This window comes from Copidosoma floridanum, unplaced genomic scaffold (genome assembly GCF_036245765.1).
Source record: "Copidosoma floridanum isolate Cflo_tuat_1 unplaced genomic scaffold, Cflo_Japanese_pri ptg000012l, whole genome shotgun sequence".
Classification (NCBI taxonomy): Eukaryota; Metazoa; Arthropoda; class Insecta; order Hymenoptera; family Encyrtidae; genus Copidosoma; species Copidosoma floridanum.
In genome coordinates this window covers 2,366,167-2,389,119 of record NW_028321889.1, presented here as the reverse complement: position 1 = coordinate 2,389,119, position 22,953 = coordinate 2,366,167, and the positions used below count along the sequence as shown (strand labels likewise).

Here is a 22,953-nt window from a genome sequence, read left to right as displayed (position 1 = left end):
AGCGCCAATCCCCACACAACCCGGGGCGCTTTCTGATCACTTTTTTAATGGATATATTAAATAAAATAACACAAGTGCCAATCCCCACACCACCCGGGACGCCTACTGGTCGCTTTAATTATTAATAAAATAACACAAGCGCCAATCCCCACACAACCTGAGGCGCTTACTAGTCACTTTAATTATTAACAAAATTATCAAAGTAGAGTAAGCGCCGATCCCCACAAAACCTGGGGCGCTTGCTGGTCACTTTAATTATGAATAAAATAAGTAAAATAACACAAGCGCCAATCCCCACACAACCCAGGGCCCTTTCTGGTTACTTTGTTAACTAATATAAAAAAAAATAACACAAGCGCCAATCACCAAACAACCCGGGGCGCTTACTGGTCACTTTAATTATTAAGAAAATTAATAAAGTAGAGCAAGCGCCAATCCCCACACAACCCGGGGCGCTTACTGGTTGTGTGGGGATTGGCGCTTGTGTTATTTTATTAATAATTAAAGCGACCAGTAGGCGTCCCGGGTGGTGTGGGGATTGGCTTTTGTGTTATTTTTTTACTTATTTTATTAATAATTAAAGCGACCAGAAAGCGCCCCAGGTTGTGTGGGGATTGGCGCTTGCTCTACTTTATTAACTTTGTTAATAATTAAAATGACTAGTAAGCGCCTCAGGTTGTGTGGGGATTGGCACTTGTGTTATTTTATTAATAATTAAAGCGACCAGTAGGCGTCCCGGGTGGTGTGGGGATTGGCACTTGTGTTATTTTATTTAATATATTCATTAAAAAAGTGATCAGAAAGCGCCCCGGGTGGTGTGGGGATTGGCACTTATGTTATTTTATTTAATATATTCATTAAAAAAGTGATCAGAAAGCGCCCCGGGTTTTGTGGGGATTGGCGCTTGCTCTACTTTATTAATTTTCTTAATAATTAAAGTGACCAGTAAGCGCCCCGGGTTGCATGGGGATTGGCGCTTGTGTTATTTTATTTAATATATTCATTAAAAAAGTGATCAGAAAGCGCCCCGGGTGGTGTGGGGATTGGCGCTTGTGTTATTTTATTTATTTAATTAATTATCAAAGCGGCCAGTAAGCGCCCCGGGTTGCATGGGGATTGGCGCTTGTGTTATTTTATTTAATATATTCATTAAAAAAGTGATCAGAAAGCGCCCCGGGTTTTGTGGGGATTGGCGCTTGCTCTACTTTATTAATTTTCTTAATAATTAAAGTTACCAGTAAGCGCCCCGGGTTGCGTGGGGATTGGCGCTTGTGTTATTTTATTTAATATATTCATTAAAAAAGTGATCAGAAAGCGCCCCGGGTTGTGTGGGGATTGGCGCTTGCTCCACTTTATTAATTTTCTTAATAATTAAAGTGACCAGTAAGCGCCCCGGGTTGTGTGGGGATTGGCGCTTGCGTTATTGTTTAATTTATTTTATTAATTATTAATGCTCATGATACTGCGTATGGGCGCGTTGGGTTATTGGGTTAAATAGCTTAGGATTAATTGATCAAGTTATGGTGTATGGAATGTTGTCGAGTTATCTGAGGTTTTGCGTCTTGCTCCATATAGCCAATTTGAATTTCCCCCCAAGTTCGGTAGCCACTTTTGGGAGCGCTGATGTCAACAAACTTAGATATTTTTTACTGTTTTCGCTCCCATGCCATCTGATATTTCGGAGTTTGTTGACATGCGGAACCCACCGACAGTTAGTACAGGTTGACGCTAGCGCTACCCGACCATGCGGCGTTACCACGACCTACGTAACTTAACTGCTGGCAGCATTTGCGGAATACACCCATAGTCCGCAGGCTAAGTATACGTCCTTAACCGCCTTTTTCACTAACGTTTAGAATAATGATTGAGACAATCAATGATTGTATCATGAGTTTTTGTATAAAGTTCAATTTATACAAATAAGTTGGTAAATATAGGCACACATGATTAATATTTAAACATTTTAAGCTGTATAAATATATAACATAGATTCCAAATATGCATTATTACCGCTGGAATATGCTAACAAAACCAAATATCCGTCTTTCTCACCCAGCAAAATAATAGGTATCTGTATAATCCTGTATCAATTTTTTGCACACATGCGAAATGTTCAATGACAGTAAACAATGACATAATTTCAAACTTTACTTTTAACTCTTCATTTCACACGTACTTTTACAATGCAATTGATAAATTATTATTCATACAAAAGTATTAATATTCTTATAGGAGGTCGATTTTCAGGCAAAAGATTATTTGTAAACTTGCCGTAAACAGCACAGCCAATGTCAACTTTTTATTATCTATCTACACAACTAGTTGCGGCTGGTTTTAGCGTTTCAGATTTCTAAACTAAAAAGTGGCCCTAAAATTCTGAAGGAAAGCTTTAGATATTTTAGGCCCTAGAGCCATGTTGTCAATTATAAACCAGCCGCAACTTATTTGACAGATACAAAATGAAAATTCAACATTTTCTGTGCTGTTTGCGGCAAGTTTACAATTTATCTATTACTCGAAAGTATAAATATATAGGAGGTCAATATTCGTATAAAACATACACTGCAAACTTGCCGCAAGTAGCACAAACATCGTTAATTATTTATTTTGTATCTATTTCAAGAGTTGCGGCTGGTTTATAAGTGACTAAATGGCTCTAGGGCTAAGCTGCCTAAAGCTCTCCTTCAGAATTTCAGAAGCAATTTTTGGCCAAAAAAATCACGACCGCTAGATGGCGCTGATCCAAATGATTATTACTATACTTATACTAGAGCCATTTAATCATTTATAAACCAGCCGCAACTAATTTGATAAATACAAAATAAAAAGTGAACATTGTTCGCACTATTGGCGGCAAGTTTACAATTTATCTTTTACCCGAAAGTGTAAATATAAGGGAGGTCGATATTGGTGTAAAACATACACTGCAAACTTGCCGCAAGTAGCACAAACATCGTTAATTATTTATTTTGTATCTATTTCAAGAGTTGCGGCTGGTTTATAATTGATCAAATGGCTCTAGGGCTAAGCTGCCTAAAGCTCTCCTTCAGAATTTCAGAAGCAATTTTTGGCCAAAAAAATCACGACCGCTAGATGGCGCTGATCCTAATGATTATAACTACTTATAGTAGAGCCATTTAATCAATTATAAACCAGCCGCAACTCTTGAAATAGATACAAAATAAATAATTAACGATGTTTGTGCTACTTGCGGCAAGTTTGCAGTGTATGTTTTATACGAATATCAACCTCATATATATTTATACTTTTGGGTAATAGATGAATGGTAAACTTGACGCAAACAGTGCAAACAACGTTAACTTTTTATTTTATATTTATGAAATTAGTTGCGGCTGGTTTATAAGTAATTAAATGGCTCTAGGGCTAAGCTGCCTAAAGCTCTCCTTCAGAATTTCAGAAGCAATTTTTGGCCAAAAAAATCACGACCGCTAGATGGCGCTGATCCAAATGATTATTACTATACTTATACTAGAGCCATTTAATCAATTATAAACCAGCCGCAACTCTTGAAATAGATACAAAATAAATAATTAACAATGTTTGTGCTACTTGCGGCAAGTTTGCAGTGTATGTTTTACACCAATATCGACCTCCCTTATATTTACACTTTCGGGTAAAAGATAAATTGTAAACTTGCCGCAAACATCACAATCATCGTTAATTATTTATTTTGTATCTATTTCAAGAGTTGCGGCTGGTTTATAATTGATCAAATGGCTCTAGGGCTAAGCTGCCTAAAGCTCTCCATCAGAATTTCAGAAGCAATTTTTGGCCAAAAAAATCACTACCGCTAGATGGCGCTGATCCAAATGATTATTACTGTACTTATACTAAAGCCATTTAATCATTTATAAACCAACCGCAACTAATTTGATAAATACAAAATAAAAAGTGAACATTGTTCGCACTATTGGCGGCAAGTTTACAATTTATCTTTTACCCGAAAGTGTAAATATAAGGGAGGTCGATATTGGTGTAAAACATACACTGCAAACTTGCCGCAAGTAGCACAAACATCGTTAATTATTTATTTTGTATCTATTTCAAGAGTTGCGGCTGGTTTATAATTGATCAAATGGCTCTACTACAAGTAGTAATAATAATTTAGATCAGCGCCATCTAGCGGTAGTGATTTTTTTGGCCAAAAATTGCTTCTGAAATTCTGAAAGAGAGCTTTAGGCAGCTTAGCCCTAGAGCCATTTAATTACTTATAAACCAGCCGCAACTAATTTCATAAATATAAAATAAAAAGTTAACGTTGTTTGCACTGTTTGCGTCAAGTTTACCATTCATCTATTACCCAAAAGTATAAATATATATGAGGTTGATATTCGTATGAAACATACACTGCAAACTTGCCGCAAGTAGCACAATTATCTTTAACTATTTATTTTGTATCTACGAAATTAGTTGCGGCTGGTTTATAATTGATTAAATGGCTCTACTATAAGTAGTTATAATCATTAGGATCAGCGCCATCTAGCGGTCGTGATTTTTTTGGCCAAAAATTGCTTCTGAAATTCTGAAGGAGAGCTTTAGGCAGCTTAGCCCTAGAGCCATTTGATCAATTATAAACCAGCCGCAACTCTTGAAATAGATACAAAATAAATAATTAACGATGTTTGTGCTACTTGCGGCAAGTTTGCAGTGTATGTTTTACACCAATATCGACCTCCCTTATATTTACACTTTCGGGTAAAAGATAAATTGTAAACTTGCCGCCAATAGTGCGAACAATGTTCACTTTTTATTTTGTATTTATCAAATTAGTTGCGGCTGGTTTATAAATGATTAAATGGCTCTAGTATAAGTATAGTAATAATCATTTGGATCAGCGCCATCTAGCGGTCGTGATTTTTTTGGCCAAAAATTGCTTCTGAAATTCTGAAGGAGAGCTTTAGGCAGCTTAGCTCTAGAGCCATTTAGTCACTTATAAACCAGCCGCAACTCTTGAAATAGATACAAAATAAATAATTAACGATGTTTGTGCTACTTGCGGCAAGTTTGCAGTGTATGTTTTATACGAATATTGACCTCCTATATATTTATACTTTCGAGTAAAAGATAAATTGTAAACTTGCCGCCAATAGTGCGAACAATGTTCACTTTTTATTTTGTATTTATCAAATTAGTTGCGGCTGGTTTATAAATGATTAAATGGCTCTAGGGCCTAAAATATCTAAAGCTTTCCTTCAGAATTTTAGGGCCACTTTTTAGTTTAGAAATCTGAAACGCTAAAACCAGCCGCAACTAGTTGTGTAGATAGATAATAAAAAGTTGACATTGGCTGTGCTGTTTACGGCAAGTTTACAAATAATCTTTTGCCTGAAAATCGACCTCCTATAAGAATATTAATACTTTTGTATGAATAATAATTTATCAATTGCATTGTAAAATTACGTGTGAAATGAAGAGTTAAAAGTAAAGTTTGAAATTATGTCATTGTTTACTGTCATTGAACATTTCGCATGTGTGCAATAAATTGATACAGGATTATACAGATACCTATTATTTTGCTGGGTGAGAAAGACGGATATTTGGTTTTGTTAGCATATTCCAGCGGTAATAATGCATATTTGGAATCTATGTTATATATTTATACAGCTTAAAATGTTTAAATATTAATCATGTGTGCCTATATTTACCAACTTATTTGTATAAATTGAACTTTATACAAAAACTCATGATACAATCATTGATTGTCTCAATCATTATTCTAAACGTTAGTGAAAAAGGCGGTTAAGGACGTATACTTAGCCTGCGGACTATGGGTGTATTCCGCAAATGGTGCCAGCAGTTAAGTTACGTAGGTCGTGGTAACGCCGCATGGTCGGGTAGCGCTAGCGTCAACCTGTACTAACTGTCGGTGGGTTCCGCATGTCAACAAACTTTGATATTTTTTACTGTTTTCGCTCCCATGCCATCTGATATTTCGGAGTTTGTTGACATGCGGAACCCACCGACAGTTAGTACAGGTTGACGCTAGCGCCGCCCGACCATGCGGCGTTACCACGACCTACGTAACTTAACTGCTGGCAGCATTTGCGGAATACACCCTGTTAGTCAGATCAGTCATAGTGACGACTGATGTTAGTGTTGATCCCTGGAGAGAATCACTGTCTTGCGTTTTTGGGTTTATCTCTCCCTTAGTTTTTTCTCTTCTTCTATTTTCATCACTTTTTAGTTTTGTTGTTTTGTATTGTTAATCCTGATACTTACACTTTTTGTAAGGGTTATGTCGTAAATCGCAAGAAGCACGTAACTCGAAAAGTCAGCAATAATTGGCGCTCAATTAACAAGCAATCACAATGGAGGAAGCTTTTACCAAGCCTACCCCGGAAAACCCGGAGCACAAATTCGAACCGATAAACTACACTACCGGTTAGCATATGATGATTTTGTTGAATATAAAAAACAACTTTGGTTTTTTTTACGTGCTGTTATTTGGTTGCAGAAATTCGTCAGATGATGCATGGCTTTGGAGATCATTCGGAGCCCCTGGTCGAGACTGCAAAAATCATCGAATCTGTTGTTTTGAATCAAATGAGAGGTATTATTCGCAAGGCCTGCGAGATTGCGGACATGCGAGAAAGTCCGACCGTCAGTACTGAAGATTTTTTGTTTCTGTTGAGGAAAGACAAGATCAAGTTGCAGAGACTTGTCAATTATTTGAGTACGTTGCTATATATGGATTTAAACCCTACAATCTTTTAATGCAAAATCATGATGATATTATTTCGACTGATCTCCAGAATTAAAGGAATTCAAGTCGACAATGTACAAGACCATAGAGCCAGAAACCATGGATTATTTGGATGTTTCCAAGTCTGATGAGGTTTCCAAGATACCGTGCTTTAAATTTCTCAAGCACATAGACAACACAGGTGAATTATTGAATGACAAGGAATTGGTTGACCATGTCAAGCGTAAAAGAAATATGAGGATGGAGATGATATCAAGGAAGATAGATGAAGCTAGGTATCTGGAATTCAGCAAGGCTAGATGTGTTTCGTTTGCAAACAAAAACAAACACAAATTTAGCGACTGGATTGGAGCGAGCGGTAACAGATATACTCTGCATCGAGTTGTTTTTTAACGTGGACACTTTTTTATAAAAGGAAATTGTATTTTCAGGTGATCTCACGATATCCAAGGCAGGGTACACAGTGTTGGGGTACTTGGCGTACGAAACGGTAGCTCAAATTGTTGACCTTGCATTTTTGGTACGGCAGGATCAGAACAAATTGCAAGGTGATCCAATCGATAGGCTCCAATCTAGTTATCCCAATCCTATCACGTACAAGCCTTATCAATATGCAAAGGTAGTCATGTTTACTTGGGGTTTAAACAATTTTGTAGTAAAAAATGTGTCGCTAAAAATTATGCAAAAAAATTAATAAAAATTTACAGCCAGTCATGACGAGACCACTGACTCCGGCCGAAGTTAACGAGGCGCTCAGACGATATTGGTCACCTCAGTTGGAGATGTCGAGTAGCTGGTCCATGACAAAACCACACACAAAGTTCCTAGCTTGTTAAACCATAAGGTATTTGAATTTCACAATAGGCATCATACAAATATCAATAATAGCAATAAAATCGTCATTATTTTGTATATAAATTAAATTTTTATTTCGCTTTCTACATATATTTATATTTATGCATACGACGCACAGCCGCACTATAATACTGCTTTTATTTACAAAAACTGCGCAGTTGTCAGTTGACTTAGTTTTTTTTTTTCTCTCTTTCTCTCTTCTGTTGTCCTTATCCTTACGTTATATTTTTATATCACGAGTTTATACAAATGTTTATCCTATTTTTGTATCATGGTGAGAGAAGGGTCGACACTCGCGCCCTACCCTCGGCACCACCAGTTATACATGTGCCCGATTGATTGGCCATCGACCAGTCGCAGCACAATGTTCCCTTGTGACCTCCCAGCTCGAGTATCTTAGCTTGCGGTCGCGGTGGCATCTGTAAAGAAACAACACAGGCAAATCAGGCATCGCACATTTCTCGATGAAAGTCAATAGAATCGAAAATTCCATGAACGCACCTTGTATATGTTGCCTCCACTTTGGGTGCACAGCAGCATATGCGTGCCACTCTGGTCGAACGTAAACAGCTTTCCGTGCACGGAATTCTTCTCGATCTTGATCTTCGTCTCCCAGACGATCTTGCCGGTCTGGCTCAAGCTCCTCTGGCACAGTTTGCCATCCTCGCTGAGGGCGCATATGTTCGTGAAGTCGTTGGTTAGCTCGATGTCGATGACAGGACTCGAGTGGCAGCTAAGATTGTCGATAATCTCGTTCCTCCTCAGATCGTGGATCAGCACGTTGCCGTTCGAGAGACCCGTGACAAGCAGCTGCCCGTTGTGGTTGAAACTCGAACAGAGGGCCGTCAAGCTCCGCTCGAGTGGCAAGGTACGCTCGACCCTCTTTGTCTTTATATTGTACAGCAGTAGCTTGCCTTCGGCTGGATCGGACACAGAGCACACAAAACTCGATTCCGTGGGATTACAGACAAGGGACACTATGCGCGAGCTCTCGTGCTGGATCTCCCAGAGCGTCTTGCAGTCGCGCGTGTCGTGCAACTGGATAGCCCCGTTGTTATCGCCGTGGATGAAGTACCGCTCGTTTTTGGATATCCAGTCGAGAGCCGTCACCGCTTTATTTGAGTTCGCCGTGGAGGAAGTGAACGTGGCTACAGTCCTGTGGGTCAATTCAACGTTTTATTTTGCCGCCCACGCGGTTACTACGAAATACTCTCGTTGAAGCAAGCTAATTTGACTAATTGCATACTTGGGCGACGGTATGGGCGTCCAGATTTTAATGATACCGTCCGCGTCTCCCGTAGCTACGTACGAACCACTGGCATTGCTTTTACACTGAATTATGGACGTTTTGTGCTCGGTGTACTCCTCCTAAAAACGAATTTTATCCTCTACATTTTAGTTAACCATTCGAGCTTGATGCACGTGAGTGTGCTTTTAATATTATCGACCTGGCTCAGAAGAATGTAGCTTCCGTCTAACTTGTCGTTGGTCTTGGGTTCCCTGCCGGTATCCACGGACGAGTCCCTTTTCCTAGTCAGTCTTGAATCACAGCTTGTGCTTCTTTTCGCCACCGCCTCGGACTTGCTCAAAGAAGTTATTCTACTTTTGGCATTGGCTCGCTTTGTCATGTTTGCGTCAGCCTCGGAATGCTTTTTTATACCACCAGTGGTTCTTCTACTCAGAATCGGACTCGATCCACCGCCTATGTTCCTTATGAGATTCCTCAGCGTTTTCGGGTTATCCACTATGGGAGATTCTCTGCAAAATACACATGATTTTTCATTATAATGTGAAGTTGGTGTTAAATGCTTTGCCATGGTCATCACGTACTGAGCTATAATGTAAAAATCGTCCATCAGCGGTGGCTGCTGAGGAGTTGGTCCTGCGTTGACGTCTAATATAGACTCTATTTTCATCATTTCACTGAGCTTTTGTCTCAGTCTCTCGTTCTCCTCCTGCAACCTTCTTATTTTGTTTGTATCCTCGTCAATCATTAAAAGAGTTGGCATTGGCATACACTTGAAAAAAATACAAACAATAATACACTCTAATGTGTGTTTGGGATGAAATTTCTCAATCAACTTGCGTGCACATACTTGGAAGATTGTCGCCAGAAAGTTGTGTAAAGAAACTAACATCGTGTCCTGCCATTGTCTGCTAAAGTACACCGAAAACGACGAATTTTCCTCTGGATTCCTCACATAAGGAAGTGCTGAAAATAAAAAATACTCATTCGGTAATCTCAATAAATGCACCTAATACTCGTGATGGTGTTTCTCGTTTTACCAAACCACTCTCTCCATTCGGAGTGACCCTGCAATTCCGGCGTCATTTTTGTGAAAAATTCTTGAACTCTTTCCGGCTTATTGTTTATGACTGCACTGACGAGGTACATCTTTAGGACGGCATTTTCCAATTTTCTAATAACGGGCGCGAAATGATTTTCCAGACGCGAAAACAATCGCGTGTCCAGGTGTCCCCACAACTCTCGCAACGAAACCAGATCGTGACTGTGGATGTATTGCATGAACTGGTCCACAATTTTGTCAACCTGAACGACACAACGATTAATTTTTGGTTTATTTTATTTTTTTATCAATAAAAGCGTACATGTTCACGTGACTTGTGAAAAATTTTTAATTTCAGCGTAACAGTGCGCTGATAAATCCATTAGAAACAACGACTCGCTCTTGCCTGATGAGCAAAAATCATCGTTTTTATTATTAACAGCAATATTATCGTCTTGAAACCCGATCGTATGTGTGTGACGTAAACATGGATACGTATGATGCTTCGAAATGAATCATCACACGTCATCCATCAAAACAAAAACAAAAAAAACGGAGCACTCGACACCAAAGCGTCAAAACAAAAACACACCCACCCCCTGATAAACCCTTAAAAACACACACACCCACGCGTACATACGAAAAAAATAGAGCTGGTCATTAAACATAAACAACGTCTCACCCGAAAGCCTTTTTCCTTCTCAGCCTTGAGGTCCGAGTCGAAGGCTCGCAGAGTCTGCGAAAAACCCCGAAACAGCAGGTACTCCTTCACCAACTCGTCGACGTACTGCACGTGCGACATTTCGATTATCCACTCCCGCGCGGTAACTATATCACCCACCACCTCCTGCACAAATGAACGAAGGAAGAAAAAAAAAGAAAAATTTATTCACGAGCCCGCGTACTTTGTTTCGAGGACGCGCGGCTCGTGCTCTTCCGCAGCTTCACGGCCATCTTTTATATTCTCTCTATATAGTGACAAGGCCTGCACATGATGATTTGTGCTCCGGGGTTGAGCGTCGTCCGCTTGAGCTTGAGTGCGTGGGTGTAAAAAAATTTTCTGTGTAACATTGGAGCTATTCACATAGACATTTTTTGCTTACTTCATTGTGAACGTTCATATTGAAAAGGGGGTTCCACGGTTCCGCTAAACTCAAAGTGAGTGAACAGGCTGAACAGACCTATACCTCTTTCCATCAGGCAACAAAGTCTATAGGCGCTCCAAGGTGGATAAATGAACAAACCTATTCCCGATTAGAATAAGCTTACGGTTGCCGGAAGATACCATCATCAGGACCATATACCGCTGCCGGAGGGTAATCTGTACGGCCTGTATGATAAGTGTTACCAGGTGAGTACATGGACCGGTTATGGCAACCATATGGTACGGCATTATTATACTGCCCGTATACAGGCCGGAGGGTATATTTTATGCGTACAAAACGAACAGCTGTGTTTTAGGTTGCGTTCATACGCAACGTCAATAGCAATCTGCAATCCATTTGAATGCACGGATGCGAGAGAGATAAAGGATCATTCGCCCTCTCTCTCGCACTCGCGCTTTCAAATGGATTGCAGATTGCTATTGACGTTGCGTCGGAACGCACCCTTATTCAGTAATGATTTGATACTCGAAGAAGTATTATTAATAACTGTATTGATTGGGAAGGAGGACGAGCTAAAAGAATGCTGAAAAAAATCCAGTTAGATTTAAAAAAAAATGATGATAACAAAGAAAACGGTGAATAATGAGATTAATTTGTAACGTATAATGTTAATGTACTAGTCAAATTTCTAGTTGTACCGATACATAAAATGATTAATAAAGACTATTTTTGTATATGCCGGGTCATTTATTATAAATTACTATTGGATCATTTATTATTTCCTATTTATTAAAGTTTGGTTAAGCTTTATTTTCTTCGCTTCCGTTTGCCTACTCTGGGGAGTATACGGACTGTATACGGTTACCGGACCCCATGGCTGCCATACCCGGTCCATATACTCACCTGGTAACACTTACCATACAGGCCGTGTATGATGCCGTAATTGGTCCGTATACCTATAGCTTATGGCACCATTAACGGGCCTGAAACTCGCTGGAAGGTCGGTTTCTAATCGGGTTACTGTGGCAGCAATGACAGGCGGGAAGTTTGAAAAGGTGCATCTGAGCAAAAGTCGTTCTTTTTTTTTTTTTTTTTTTTTGTTTTACTATTATTTACGTTAAAAAGAAACGGATAGTAACAAATGTTTATTCGCAATAATAATATTGGTGAGTCAACTGTTCGAATTGTTACAGTGTCTCGCGTGTGTTTGTTCACTAACCACTTGCATCGACAGACTTGGGCACGGATACTTTATCAAGTTTTTTTTTTTTTTTAATTTTTTTCTGAAAGTGTAATGCTTTGTTTGTGCTAGTAGAAAATTTTTTTATCAAGTACTTCTTATAAAATACAGCGCTTGACAACATTTTTTCCAGCCAAAACAGTGCATTAAAATTTAAAGAAACAAAAATGAGAAGAAAAAAAGTAGTAAAAGAATTATCCACCAAAAAATATTTTTTTTAAATATTGTATTGGCGCATAAAAAAATGTTTCAGCTAATAGAATGCACTTTGTTGAGGAAAAAAAATTTTCTTCCAAAGTTTTTCAAAACCCAAAAAATAATTGTGCTAAAGTAGAATTGGTTGTTTATTTCAGGTTTTTTTTTCTTTTTTTCTTTTTTTTTTTTTTTTTCTTATAAGTTGTTATAATTCATAGCAAAATTTTAATTATTGTGCAATTAGACTTTAAATTATTATTTGCGGAAGCTTTTTCACAGTAGTTATTTTAGTATAGCTGGATTTCTAAGCCAGACGATCCGGGAGCTATTTAATGGTGCTCGATTTGAGTGTATCGGTTTTGGCTTTGTTTATGTAGTCGTGCGATGTAATTTTGTATTTTTTTCGTTTATTTAAAAAACATTTTAATAATGTGATATGTTATTACACGTGATTCGCTTAAAAAATAATCATGCACTACTTGAAGACAACTGAACCGCATACCATTTTGAAAACAAGTATGTGTATATAATTTATTCATTTTAATGACAACAAACCACCCATTACATGTAAAACACTCGGTAAACATTACATATATCATATACACAAGTTTTTTCTGCGAGAAATATCATACATGAATCAATTGTCACTTACGTATTTATTATGATATTCGCTTAGCTTTCAGTTTTCAAAAAAGGCACTAGTTTAAAAAATTTTTTTTTGTTAATTTAGTTTATAAACTTTTTTTTTTTGTAAAATTACATATTGTTTTTTTTTATCATACATTTTGGTTATTTGCATGTGTTTGTGAGCGCGAGTCAATTATTGTGCACACAAACACAACTATGTATGTACAATATATTTATTTTATTTTGTTGAAACGATGAATTAACAAATTCATGGAGGTAAGGAAACTGACTTTTTTGAGCATATAATTTTTTCACAAGTTTAGCGACACGAGCGTGTTGATTCGTCTTTGTAGCAATTGTAAAAAAATCTGTTTGTCAAAATTGAGTTTTTATCTCAAATATTTTTCTATCTCGGAAGCTTTCATGCATTAGCATTTAAATTTAAAAACAAGTTTTTTTTTTTTAAGAACATTTATAAATTACAAGAATTATTAGCTCGATCGATCAAAAATTTTTTTTTTATCAATAAGCTGCTATAATATATTCCTTCACCAATTACGCACCTCTTTATAACGCTTTTTTGTCATTAAAAATTTATCTATATCATTTCACAGTGGTTATCTCTTAGTTTTTTATGATATACAAATTTTTTTTAAAATCTACTTGGTATAATTTAATACAATTCTTTTTTCAAATAAATGTTCATGTTAATTTGCAAAGATATTTGTAAAATTATTTGTTTGATTTAATATCATAAATGTTCCGTATACAAGTTATGTTTTCTCTCTGTTACAATTAAATTTTTACATTTTTACATCGTACACGAGACAAGATTATTTTCATCGCACTTGATGCATATCTCAAGTACGAAATTCAAGCAAAATTGTGTTTGTTTATATTGTCACGTAAAGTGTGATTCAAATATATATATATATATATATATATATATATATATATATATATATATATATATATATATATATAATTTTTATGTACAATAATCGGGGGCGTCACTACCAAAAAATCAATTCTTCAAAAAATAAAATATCTTCCTAAATTTCTGACAACAGTATATATAAGTTGTATATCAGTGACACAATTCCCACGCGCCTGGCCATAGAAACAGATTTATATATATATGTGCATGTATTTAATTATTTTCTATAAAATACACCATCGCAACTTTCTCTAATAAAAATCAAACGAGCACAAAACGATCGCATCTTGAAAATGTACACGTGACACCTACGTCGTCCATTATTCGGCTTCCGAAAGTAAATTTTTCAACTTTCGACGGCCGGAAAAAGTTTCACCACACGCGCAAGCTCCCCTATACGCCCACATTTAAAATTAACATCGTCGCGCACCCTCCGCAAAACTTTTGCCCTCGAATCAACTTTTTAAAGCACACGTACTCGAGTTTTTTCGGACCATACAACGAGATTTCCCCCGGTCGACTTGATTCCACTCCTCCTCTGCTTTTGTCCACGCGAACCCTATTTTGTTTTCCTCCCAATACGGTATGCTTCTCCCTCCTTTTTTTAAAATTGAATATTCGAGCACCTTGTTCCATTTAGAATGAAAGTGGGGAATGGCGTTGAAAAACAAACTAGCATCGTCCTCTGGTCGAGACGCGCACGGCCAAGTGGAAAATAAGGCCCTCAGCGTCCCGTGAACTCGGACCGTCAGCTGCCGACGCGGTGTTTTTTCCTGAAAGCCCGTGTCCAAGTGTCGCGGTCAGCCGACGGCTCCTGCGGGGCCTAGAGCTCGACGTCCTCCTGTTTGGCCGTGGGCGCGACCTTTTCGCTCGGGTTGAGGTGCACGTCGGCGATTTCTACGGGCGCCGGAGGGGCCGGCCTCAGAGAGCCGTCCTCGTCCGACACCTGGAAACCGATCGACGCGCCGATCTTTTGGCTCGCTTGCTTGAACTGGTCCGTCAGCATTACCTGCGCACAAAAGCACGTCGTAAAAATATTGGGTTGTTTTTTTTTTTTTTTTTTTTTTTTTTTTTTTTTTTTTTTTTTTCTATTCGAGTATGCAATATTACATGTGTCGTTCCTTTTGTGCATCGCACAAATCCGTTGGTATCAGAGTTCAATTATTTCGAGGTTTTTTTGTGTTGCTTTACAATCACGTTCAAACAATATTGCGCGCGCGTGTATTTTTCTTTATCGAAGGTAATTACATTTTTCTCCAATTTTCCATTTCCGCGTTTTATTGGCTATCGGAATGATTCCAATTAGGATCAATATTTTTCTCATAATATTGGTTTTCGTAATTATTCGCACTGTAGAAGAGCAAAAAAAAAAAAAAAAAAAATTAATGTCATACGAAATGTGTGTCAACAACCAAGTGTTAATTACTTCTTGGCTAAAGTCTGCCGGTAACACGATATTACTAATCTTCTTTTATAAAGTTTGAAATATCGTATTTAGTTTTTTCTTCCTCCCGAGTTGTGGCTTTCGTTCAGTTACACGAGAATTTTATACTTTTTTTTTTTTTTTTTTCTTTGTGTTTTTGAGAGCTTATTTCGCAACAAATTACCAAGTCTACAGAACATTGCAGGCTTTACAGAATTAAAATATCATAAATTATTATCATTTACAATTACTAGTAAAACTTTAAAAAAAATTATTTGCCATTATTTTGTTTCAACAATTCACTCACAAACAATGTTTAATTGTTTTATAGTTAAACATATACATCAATAAATTAATACATTTAAATTAAAGAAACTATCAAGTTCTCCATCGAATGAAGAACAGCATAATCAAACAAAACGAACTTTTGTTAACTTTAATTTTATGTACCGCCAACTTTTTTTTTGGTAAACCGAGTAAAGTAATACTTAAAAAAAATTTCTGTGCTTAAGTAGTCGACTATTATTTTCTTACCTGAACGACATTGATGCACATGGACGTCAAAGCGAGACCAAAGATCATGTAAACTATTGACAACATCATGTAGATTGGATCCTAGTGAAAGAAAAATTATTATTCATTACATCGAGGTATGGATGAAAGGACACTTTACACCCGTAAATACAGTGTGCGTGTGTGCGTGACAATAGACGTTGCTCCAAGTAGTTAAAATATAGAGAAACATCCGTGTTGTATACGTATTTGTTTGCATATGAATTGAACAGCGTTGCAAAATAATCTTTGTTTTTTTTTTTTTTTATACTTTTTTAAAATAAATTACGTTGCATGATTTAAGAAAATTCAATTACATGTATAACTTTTGTGATTTGTAGAAAAAACAGAATTCATTCTAGCACGATAAATATATTAAGATAATTACAATTTCGTCAGCTGTAAGAATTGAACGTTATAGACGATTGTATAAAATTTAATCATAAAATTACCAAAGTACATTCATGATTTTATTATGGTTTAGCAAGATCCAAGCTTTTAAAAGCCACTGTACTCATCCCTCATTGGTATATATATATATTTGCTGTATACATTCAATTTTGAAATTTATTTTGCTTTGTAAAATCACGCATTGTCATTTCAATTTACGAGAAATTGAAAAAACTTGTTCTTCAACTGTACTCCTTACATGGTAACGTGTAAATGATTAAAAAAAAAAAAAAAAAAAAAAAATAAGATATCAACTTCCTGAAATTCAATCAAACAAGTGTATTTCGTTCATGAATTTCTTTGGAAATCAAAGGAAAAAAACAGGCTTACCCTCTTAAGACCATCGAACGGAAAGCGGAAAAAAAATTTACAAAAGTTTATTACCATGCGTGCGATTGCAAGAGCGACATTCGCACCAAAAGCATTAGATATACTAGATTGTCGTCGTATTTGTAAATAAAAAATTGTGAATATGGTCGCTCGAGGCGATAAGCAACGAGGAGACCCTTTATATACCTTGGGCACAAAGTCACCGAATCCAATGGTGCTCATGGAAATGAAGACAAAGTAGAAGCTCTCGAAGAAGGTCCACTCCTCGAAGTAGTTGAACACTGCCGCGCCGCAAATGATGTACAGGACGAGGATCGTTATGGCCACGGATATCGGCAGATTGAACTCGTCGTCCACCTGAAAGACGGACATTGCGGATGTCGCGGGCGAGTCTGGCCTCTGCGACGCGCTCCCGTCGATACCGAGGGTCGTTTGCTGCTGCTGCTGCTGTTGGCGCTGCATCTCCTCCACCTCCGACGGTCGCCTGAACGTCGCGAAATCGTACACCAACTGCACGCCTTTCATCATTTCCTACGGGATATTTTTTTGCTTTTTTTCCATCAACTCTTTAAATTCAATATCGTGTGAAAATTTCACTATTTACTTTTGAAACCGTGAATATTCATTTATTGTCAAGCGAAAAATATGCTTTCACTATTCCAATAACCCATAGAAATTCACTACTTATATTTATAAAGTGAAAATCGCTGGATTTTACTTTTTTTTTTTTTTTTTCGAGTCAACTGCTCGGTCGTGTATCCGCGTGACGACACCGGCAAAATCATAATTTGCAAAATACCGTCAGTGTTGTCAAAACAATTGTTTCGATGCTATTAATTGTACGATGTTGAGTTTACGCGTGATATACCTCGTGTGTACTAAGCGATACAAGAAATTGGTTCTAGGATCAAGAGAATTGCGCGTGTGCAGTGTAAAAAAAAAAAAAAAAATATAATCCTGAGAAAGTAAAGTTTAGGATCAAAGCATATTTAAATTATCTTAGTTGTTGTTTCTTCTGTATATATAGTGGGGGGAAGGGGATGGGTACAAAATTATCACGACGCTCCTTTGAATTGCAAAATCATCGTCTCGAGTTTCTCTCAAGGTACACACGATAAATTCGCGCATCCGATACTTTGTACATGCGTAAACAAGATATTTCCCTCGCCCCTTATTATGTATGACAATTACACGGAAAAAAAGGCTCTCTCACCTGTACTTGGGCGGTTTTTTGAACTTTGCGACAGCTGCCGTTGTGGTAGAGCCTACGCACAAACGCCCACAGGAACTTGATGCCGCGGGTAAACAGCTTACCGAAATCGGCCAAAACTATGAGGAACATCGGTATGCCGATTATCGCGTAAACTATCGTCAGTGCTCGGCCCGTCGTTGTACTTGGCGATATGTGACCGTAACCTGTTTCACAACAATTTCGACAATAACATCATTTTTATTATTATTTTCTTTTTTTTAAATTTATTTTACTGTTGAATGATCGTGACGTTGTTGCGTAAACACGTTTTTCTTTTCTTTGACAATCTAATCTCAACAGGTACATGATATTTATTATACAGAAATGATGGAATGAAATGGAAAAAAAGGAGAATTTAAATAAAAACAGGACCATAATGTATATATGCATGTACCAGGAGTGGATGGTCCAATATTTGGAAGAAGAGCTCGCAGTCTCGTTATAGTTGGCAAAAGCTCTCAAGGTTCTGCGAGTGGGTATATCATAACTCTTTTCGGCGCCAAAATTGCCGAGAGTTGCAGGGAAGTTTATACGAGCGGATATATTATACGTGTGTATGCGCACACGTATACGGATGAGAGCCATTTTCGTGTATACGTATATACCTATCGGTGTGCACTGTGTGCAGGGTTAAAGTTCATGCGCCGGGAAATTTACGACGACGCGCATTACGTACAATGGGGCTAAAGGAAATCGAATGGCAATTAACTTTTTGTGTTTATATCTCCTACTTTTCTCTTTCGCTAGATTGAGTCCTTGAGGGTAACTATCGTTTTTCTCCACACGTCGACTATAGGGCAATGGTTTGCGAATGCAATTTATACACGCTCTTTTTGACCCTGTTATCTATTGCTACGCAGAATTTGTGTCTCGTGTAATATCTTCCAAATAATGTATCTTTTTTTTTTTTTTTTTTTTTTTTTTTTTTTTTTCAATTTGCGTGTACTACCATCCTTGACACTTGTAAATTTACTTTGACCTGAATATCAAACGTGTAATAAAAGCGCACTTGCATCTCTCTCTGCGTATAATATTATAGATATGCGTACCAGAAATTTTGATATACTTCTCTTCTTGCAGGGGAAGAAAAAAGTCGTAGTAACTGTAAATATACCTTGTTGATTGAGACCATACCTTGGAGGGAAAAAAAAAAAAAAAAAAAAAAAAGGAAAAAAAGTTGTAGGCGTGTCTCACCGATGGTCGAAATAACGGTGAGGCTGTACATCATGGAGTTGAGGAAGCTCCAGCTCTTGATGCCCGTGTAGCTCTGCACCCCTGCCTCGTGGGCCTCGTGCAATTGCTCCTCGAACTCGTAGAGCTTGCGGCGCGCCAGGCTCTTCCAGTCGTCCTCCTTCATGTTGTGGCTGTAGTTCCACAGCGTGTCCAAAAAGTCCCGCTTGACGCGCTTGACCCCGCACTTGTAGAACGACTCGAAGGCCCCCTCGGTGAACCGAAAGGCAAAACCACCCAAGCCGCATATTATCACCGTGACGAGGGCCTCGGCGATGCACAGGTTCCGCAGCTCAACCAGTATGCCCACCTCCCGCGGATTTTGACGGCAAAACTCCCGAAACTCCGCGACTACGGCCACCAGCGAGCCCAAAAACTCCAGCGTACCGGCCTTCTTCTCCTCTTCCACCTCCTTCTTGGCTGCGGACGAGCCCACCCCCCCACCCACTTGATTATCGAAGTGCCCTACCGTCCTCGTCTCCTCGTCGGTCTTGGGCTTTCTCCCGAAGAACGGGATCCACCGGAGCCACGAGGAGGACTCCTGGTTACCCAGTGACTCGCTGATCTCTTTCTTCTCGGCCTCGCTGTGCATCACGCTCGGCTTCCTCCTGCGCGCCGTCGTCTCCCTCTTTCTCCTCGGCGCTACCACCACCTCCTCCTCCTCCTCCTCCTCCTCGTACTCGTCGCTGGTGTGGCGTTGGGCGTAGGCTCGCTTGGCCTTGGCCACATCCCCCGCGAGGCTCTCGTTGCTCAACGGTATGATTTGCTTCTTTGCCGGTGACTTGCGCCGGTGTGACGACCTACCGTGACTCGACTCCTCCTCCTCCTCCTCCTCCTCGTCCGAGGGTTCACGGCGACGCTGCCTGACGCTCCCGCCCGGGCGTTGTCTCTTGCCGCTTTGTGCCTCCCCCTGGGATTCATCCTCCTGCGGCACCCCCATTTGTCCTTATAAATAACAAATATATGTGTATGTATAGAGAGCTCATCGGTGGGTTACCCGAGCAGTGGTCGTCGAGCGGGTTCTGGCCTCCGCGGGGGAGCCCACCCTCCTTCTGAGCTCGGAGTCGCCGGTTCTCCGGGAGGCATCCCTGGCCGGGGGCTCGCTCGGTCCCTCTTGGCTCTTGGGAAGCGATGAGGCTGACTCCCTCACCTCCGGTATATCGGTCCTAAGGTGTCAATTTTTTTTTTTTTCCATTCAATTTTCACCAAGTGCACCATTTAATCACTATACCCGACACACGTGCCCACTTCTATCGTTTTCCTTATACCACTCTGCTAACCACGAAAAATAAAATATACAAGAAAAACACACGCGTCGTTTATACGTCGTTTATAATAAATATAGATGCGGGCCAAGAGATCACGCGGCGGGAACTATACTTTGATAGAGACGACGAAAATAAAACCCGAGAGTGCAGTATATATTGTGATAGTGTGCGAGGAGACGCATAGCCTCGGTATTGGCTCGTTGAATGGTTCCCAACGTGGAAACAATCCAACTCGTAACGCGATGATGATGATGATAATAATAATATCACGCCAACGAATTAATCACCATGTCAAAGTGCTTGCTTGCACAACTGAACCACGTCCCCCCGTCACGTGTGATAAATACATATATGTATATACAGTTTCGGGGATGGAGGAAAGTTGTGCAAGTTATATATATATATATATTATAGAGAGATGGACCTGCCGGCACCCGGTGATGTCGATCTCGGCCTGGCCTCGTCCGGCCTGAGCTCCATGCGCTCCGTGTCCTCGACCATGCGCTCCATGCGCGCTCGGCGCTCCTCGCTCTCGTCCATCGAGCTCGTGTCCTCACCTTTCCCAAACAACATTGTTTTTACACATTATGCTCTGCACACAATTACTTACCATTTGCATCCCTTTTTTTCTTTTTTCTTTTTTTTTTTTTTTTTTTTTTTTTCTTTACTTGCACTCAAAAAGACATTCCGATATAATTTACATTGAACTACAAGTCACAGAGTATCGAGGGATGTGGAAATTTGTACCGCGATCGGAACAATGAAAAGGAAGGGGTTTCTACGGTATAATATATAATATATGCGAGGTGTCAATTTTATCGAGCGTGAAATTCAAACGGGCGCGCTTTTCGACCGGAAGAGTATAAAGAGTAGTAATCCATCCCTGCCTCTACATAAGTATATAAGTTGTACGCGTCCGGCAACATTAAACTTGATTCAAGTTGATAAAGTTGCGTCGAACTTTTGCCCATGTAACTTTGTTTAACTATGTAAAAAGAGCACAGTATACCCACGACTTCGTTTATCTCCTTCGAGAGTTATTCGCGCGCAACGCGAGTACAAAAAAGAAAAGCTCGAGCTTGCGAGCACTCGCCAACGCACTGAATAACTCGAAGCTCCGCGGGAGCCGTATACGCGCGTGTGTATATATAATACATGTATGTATGTGTAGAGGCGCGGGCACCAAAGAGCAAACGGAAGAATTTACAGTGGGCAGTGGTGGCCGGATCGGGTGTCTTTTCGCGGCGTCTGGCAGCGGCCTTGCGTCGCCGGTGCACCGTGTAGCTGTCCTCCATCGTCGCCGAGGGGAGCCGCGAGACTCGCGAGCCGCCGGCAAAGACGCAGATCCGGCCCGGCCGCCTCACCCCTCCTTCACCCACCTTCTTCCCTCGAACGACTAAAAATAAAACGACGACACTCTCTCTCTCTCTCTTTCTCTGATTCTCGTGATTACTTTTCTTCCTTGCTTTTCAGGCCAACGATGCTTTTTTTTTCACTTTACCTCCAAGCTTTAGAGAGGTGCAAAGACCATTGCAGCACACGGGGAGTACATTATGATTTGCCTCCCTCTGTTGCAGAAAGCAGTTCGCGGAGCAATGGTTGGAATTTCCTTTTCTCCTTTTTGTCGAGTGTGGAGAATCGGAGTGTACACGAAGCAACTCTTGGTCTCTGGGTTTTCGCAACGATCAGGAAGAGCGTGAGGATATTTTTGATGTATACAGTTGCAAAGCAGGGGACAATCGATCGCTGCGGCGTTTTTTTTTTTTTTTTTTTTTCATGATCAAATTGTGTTTTTCATCTAATGTGTTCACAAGATGATTTCCATATGCAATGATATTAAAATTTTTTCACGAGTGATGATGTTTTTTTTTTTTTTTTTTTTTTTTTTCGACAAATTGATAATGACATTTTTTATTGTTTTACAGATATTTACAGACGTTTGCAAGATATCCGTTTATTCGCAATAATATCGAACGACAATAAATCCGTGATTCAAGCTTATTTTTGTTTTTAGTAAAATTCATTTAATGTGTACGTTTTACAAAAATTCGTATTGTTTTTTCACAGGTCAAAGGGCTATATTTTCATGAAAAAAAAACTTTATCCTGAATTGTTCATTGTTCAGTAATTTCAACGAAAATTCAGGTTTTTTATTTTTTTTCATCCGCCCGAGCCTCGAGCCAAGCTATGTCCAATCGTCTCTTTCGACCAAACTGTGCCAGTTGGCGATGTTTATATTTCAATTATGTTAATTTATATATTATGTAAATAATGTACGCCAATAAAATAGCCATGATCCGTTTAGCCATCATTTTTTCAACCCTTTCATTGTAGCATCGTTTAATTATCAAATGGGCCATGCACATTGGTTGATTTAACATCCGCATTGTACACGACACTGCTTGTTTAACTTTAATATATACAAAAACTTTTTTCTTTTTTTTTTTTACTAACAACGAGCGAAAAATCTTTTTTC

General features: G+C 39.0%; 3 protein-coding genes across 5 annotated transcripts; 1 reads left to right on the top strand and 2 right to left on the bottom strand.

The window, feature by feature from the left end:
- The first annotated feature begins 655 nt into the window (after positions 1–655).
- Positions 656–22,183, top strand: Spt3 (Transcription initiation protein Spt3). Of its 3 annotated transcripts, XM_014351749.2 has the most exons (6): positions 6,075–6,402; positions 6,476–6,694; positions 6,774–7,082; positions 7,156–7,343; positions 7,432–7,568; positions 22,055–22,183. In XM_014351749.2, exons 1-5 carry the CDS (start codon positions 6,330–6,332, stop codon positions 7,558–7,560), a joined length of 918 nt encoding a protein of 305 aa, XP_014207235.2. In that variant the 5' UTR covers positions 6,075–6,329; the 3' UTR covers positions 7,561–7,568; positions 22,055–22,183. The 3 variants fall into 3 exon arrangements, with proteins under 3 accessions (XP_089446254.1, XP_014207235.2, XP_014207234.2); XM_089590128.1 differs by lacking the exons at positions 6,075–6,402; positions 22,055–22,183 and adding an exon at positions 656–689 and having other exon boundaries at positions 6,470–6,694; positions 7,432–7,651; XM_014351748.2 differs by lacking the exon at positions 22,055–22,183 and having other exon boundaries at positions 7,432–7,646.
- On the bottom strand, positions 7,660–10,858 carry LOC106638527 (WD repeat-containing protein 91). The gene is made up of 8 exons (XM_014351747.2): positions 10,550–10,858; positions 9,866–10,130; positions 9,676–9,791; positions 9,410–9,597; positions 9,028–9,337; positions 8,826–8,947; positions 8,081–8,735; positions 7,660–7,998 (listed from the first exon to the last, which is right to left on the bottom strand). Exons 1-8 carry the CDS (start codon positions 10,667–10,669, stop codon positions 7,849–7,851), a joined length of 1,926 nt encoding a protein of 641 aa, XP_014207233.2. The 5' UTR covers positions 10,670–10,858; the 3' UTR covers positions 7,660–7,848.
- Positions 14,013–21,776, bottom strand: LOC106638526 (uncharacterized). Its single transcript, XM_014351745.2, has 8 exons — positions 21,685–21,776; positions 20,902–21,034; positions 20,207–20,375; positions 19,174–20,134; positions 17,941–18,143; positions 16,914–17,258; positions 15,930–16,010; positions 14,013–14,981 (listed from the first exon to the last, which is right to left on the bottom strand). Exons 1-8 carry the CDS (start codon positions 21,770–21,772, stop codon positions 14,796–14,798), a joined length of 2,166 nt encoding a protein of 721 aa, XP_014207231.2. The 5' UTR covers positions 21,773–21,776; the 3' UTR covers positions 14,013–14,795.
- Positions 22,184–22,953: the final 770 nt, after the last annotated feature.

Excerpts from the sequence above, each read along its gene's own strand:
- Spt3 (XM_014351749.2), top strand. The coding sequence starts at position 6,330 with ATGGAGGAAGCTTTTACCAAGCCTACCCCGGAAAACCCGGAGCACAAA. Across the intron at positions 6,403-6,475 it reads ACCGATAAACTACACTACCG|AAATTCGTCAGATGATGCAT; the intron begins GTTAGCATATGA and ends ATTTGGTTGCAG. Across the intron at positions 7,083-7,155 it reads CGACTGGATTGGAGCGAGCG|GTGATCTCACGATATCCAAG; the intron begins GTAACAGATATA and ends TTGTATTTTCAG.
- LOC106638527 (XM_014351747.2), bottom strand. The coding sequence starts at position 10,669 with ATGTCGCACGTGCAGTACGTCGACGAGTTGGTGAAGGAGTACCTGCTG. Across the intron at positions 9,338-9,409 it reads GATTTTTACATTATAGCTCA|AGAATCTCCCATAGTGGATA; the intron begins GTACGTGATGAC and ends TGTATTTTGCAG. Across the intron at positions 7,999-8,080 it reads GTGGAGGCAACATATACAAG|ATGCCACCGCGACCGCAAGC; the intron begins GTGCGTTCATGG and ends GTTTCTTTACAG.
- LOC106638526 (XM_014351745.2), bottom strand. The coding sequence starts at position 21,772 with ATGGAGGACAGCTACACGGTGCACCGGCGACGCAAGGCCGCTGCCAGA. Across the intron at positions 21,035-21,684 it reads TCCGGCCACCACTGCCCACT|GTGAGGACACGAGCTCGATG; the intron begins GTAAATTCTTCC and ends TGTTTGGGAAAG. Across the intron at positions 18,144-19,173 it reads CACCGTTATTTCGACCATCG|GTTACGGTCACATATCGCCA; the intron begins GTGAGACACGCC and ends GTTGTGAAACAG.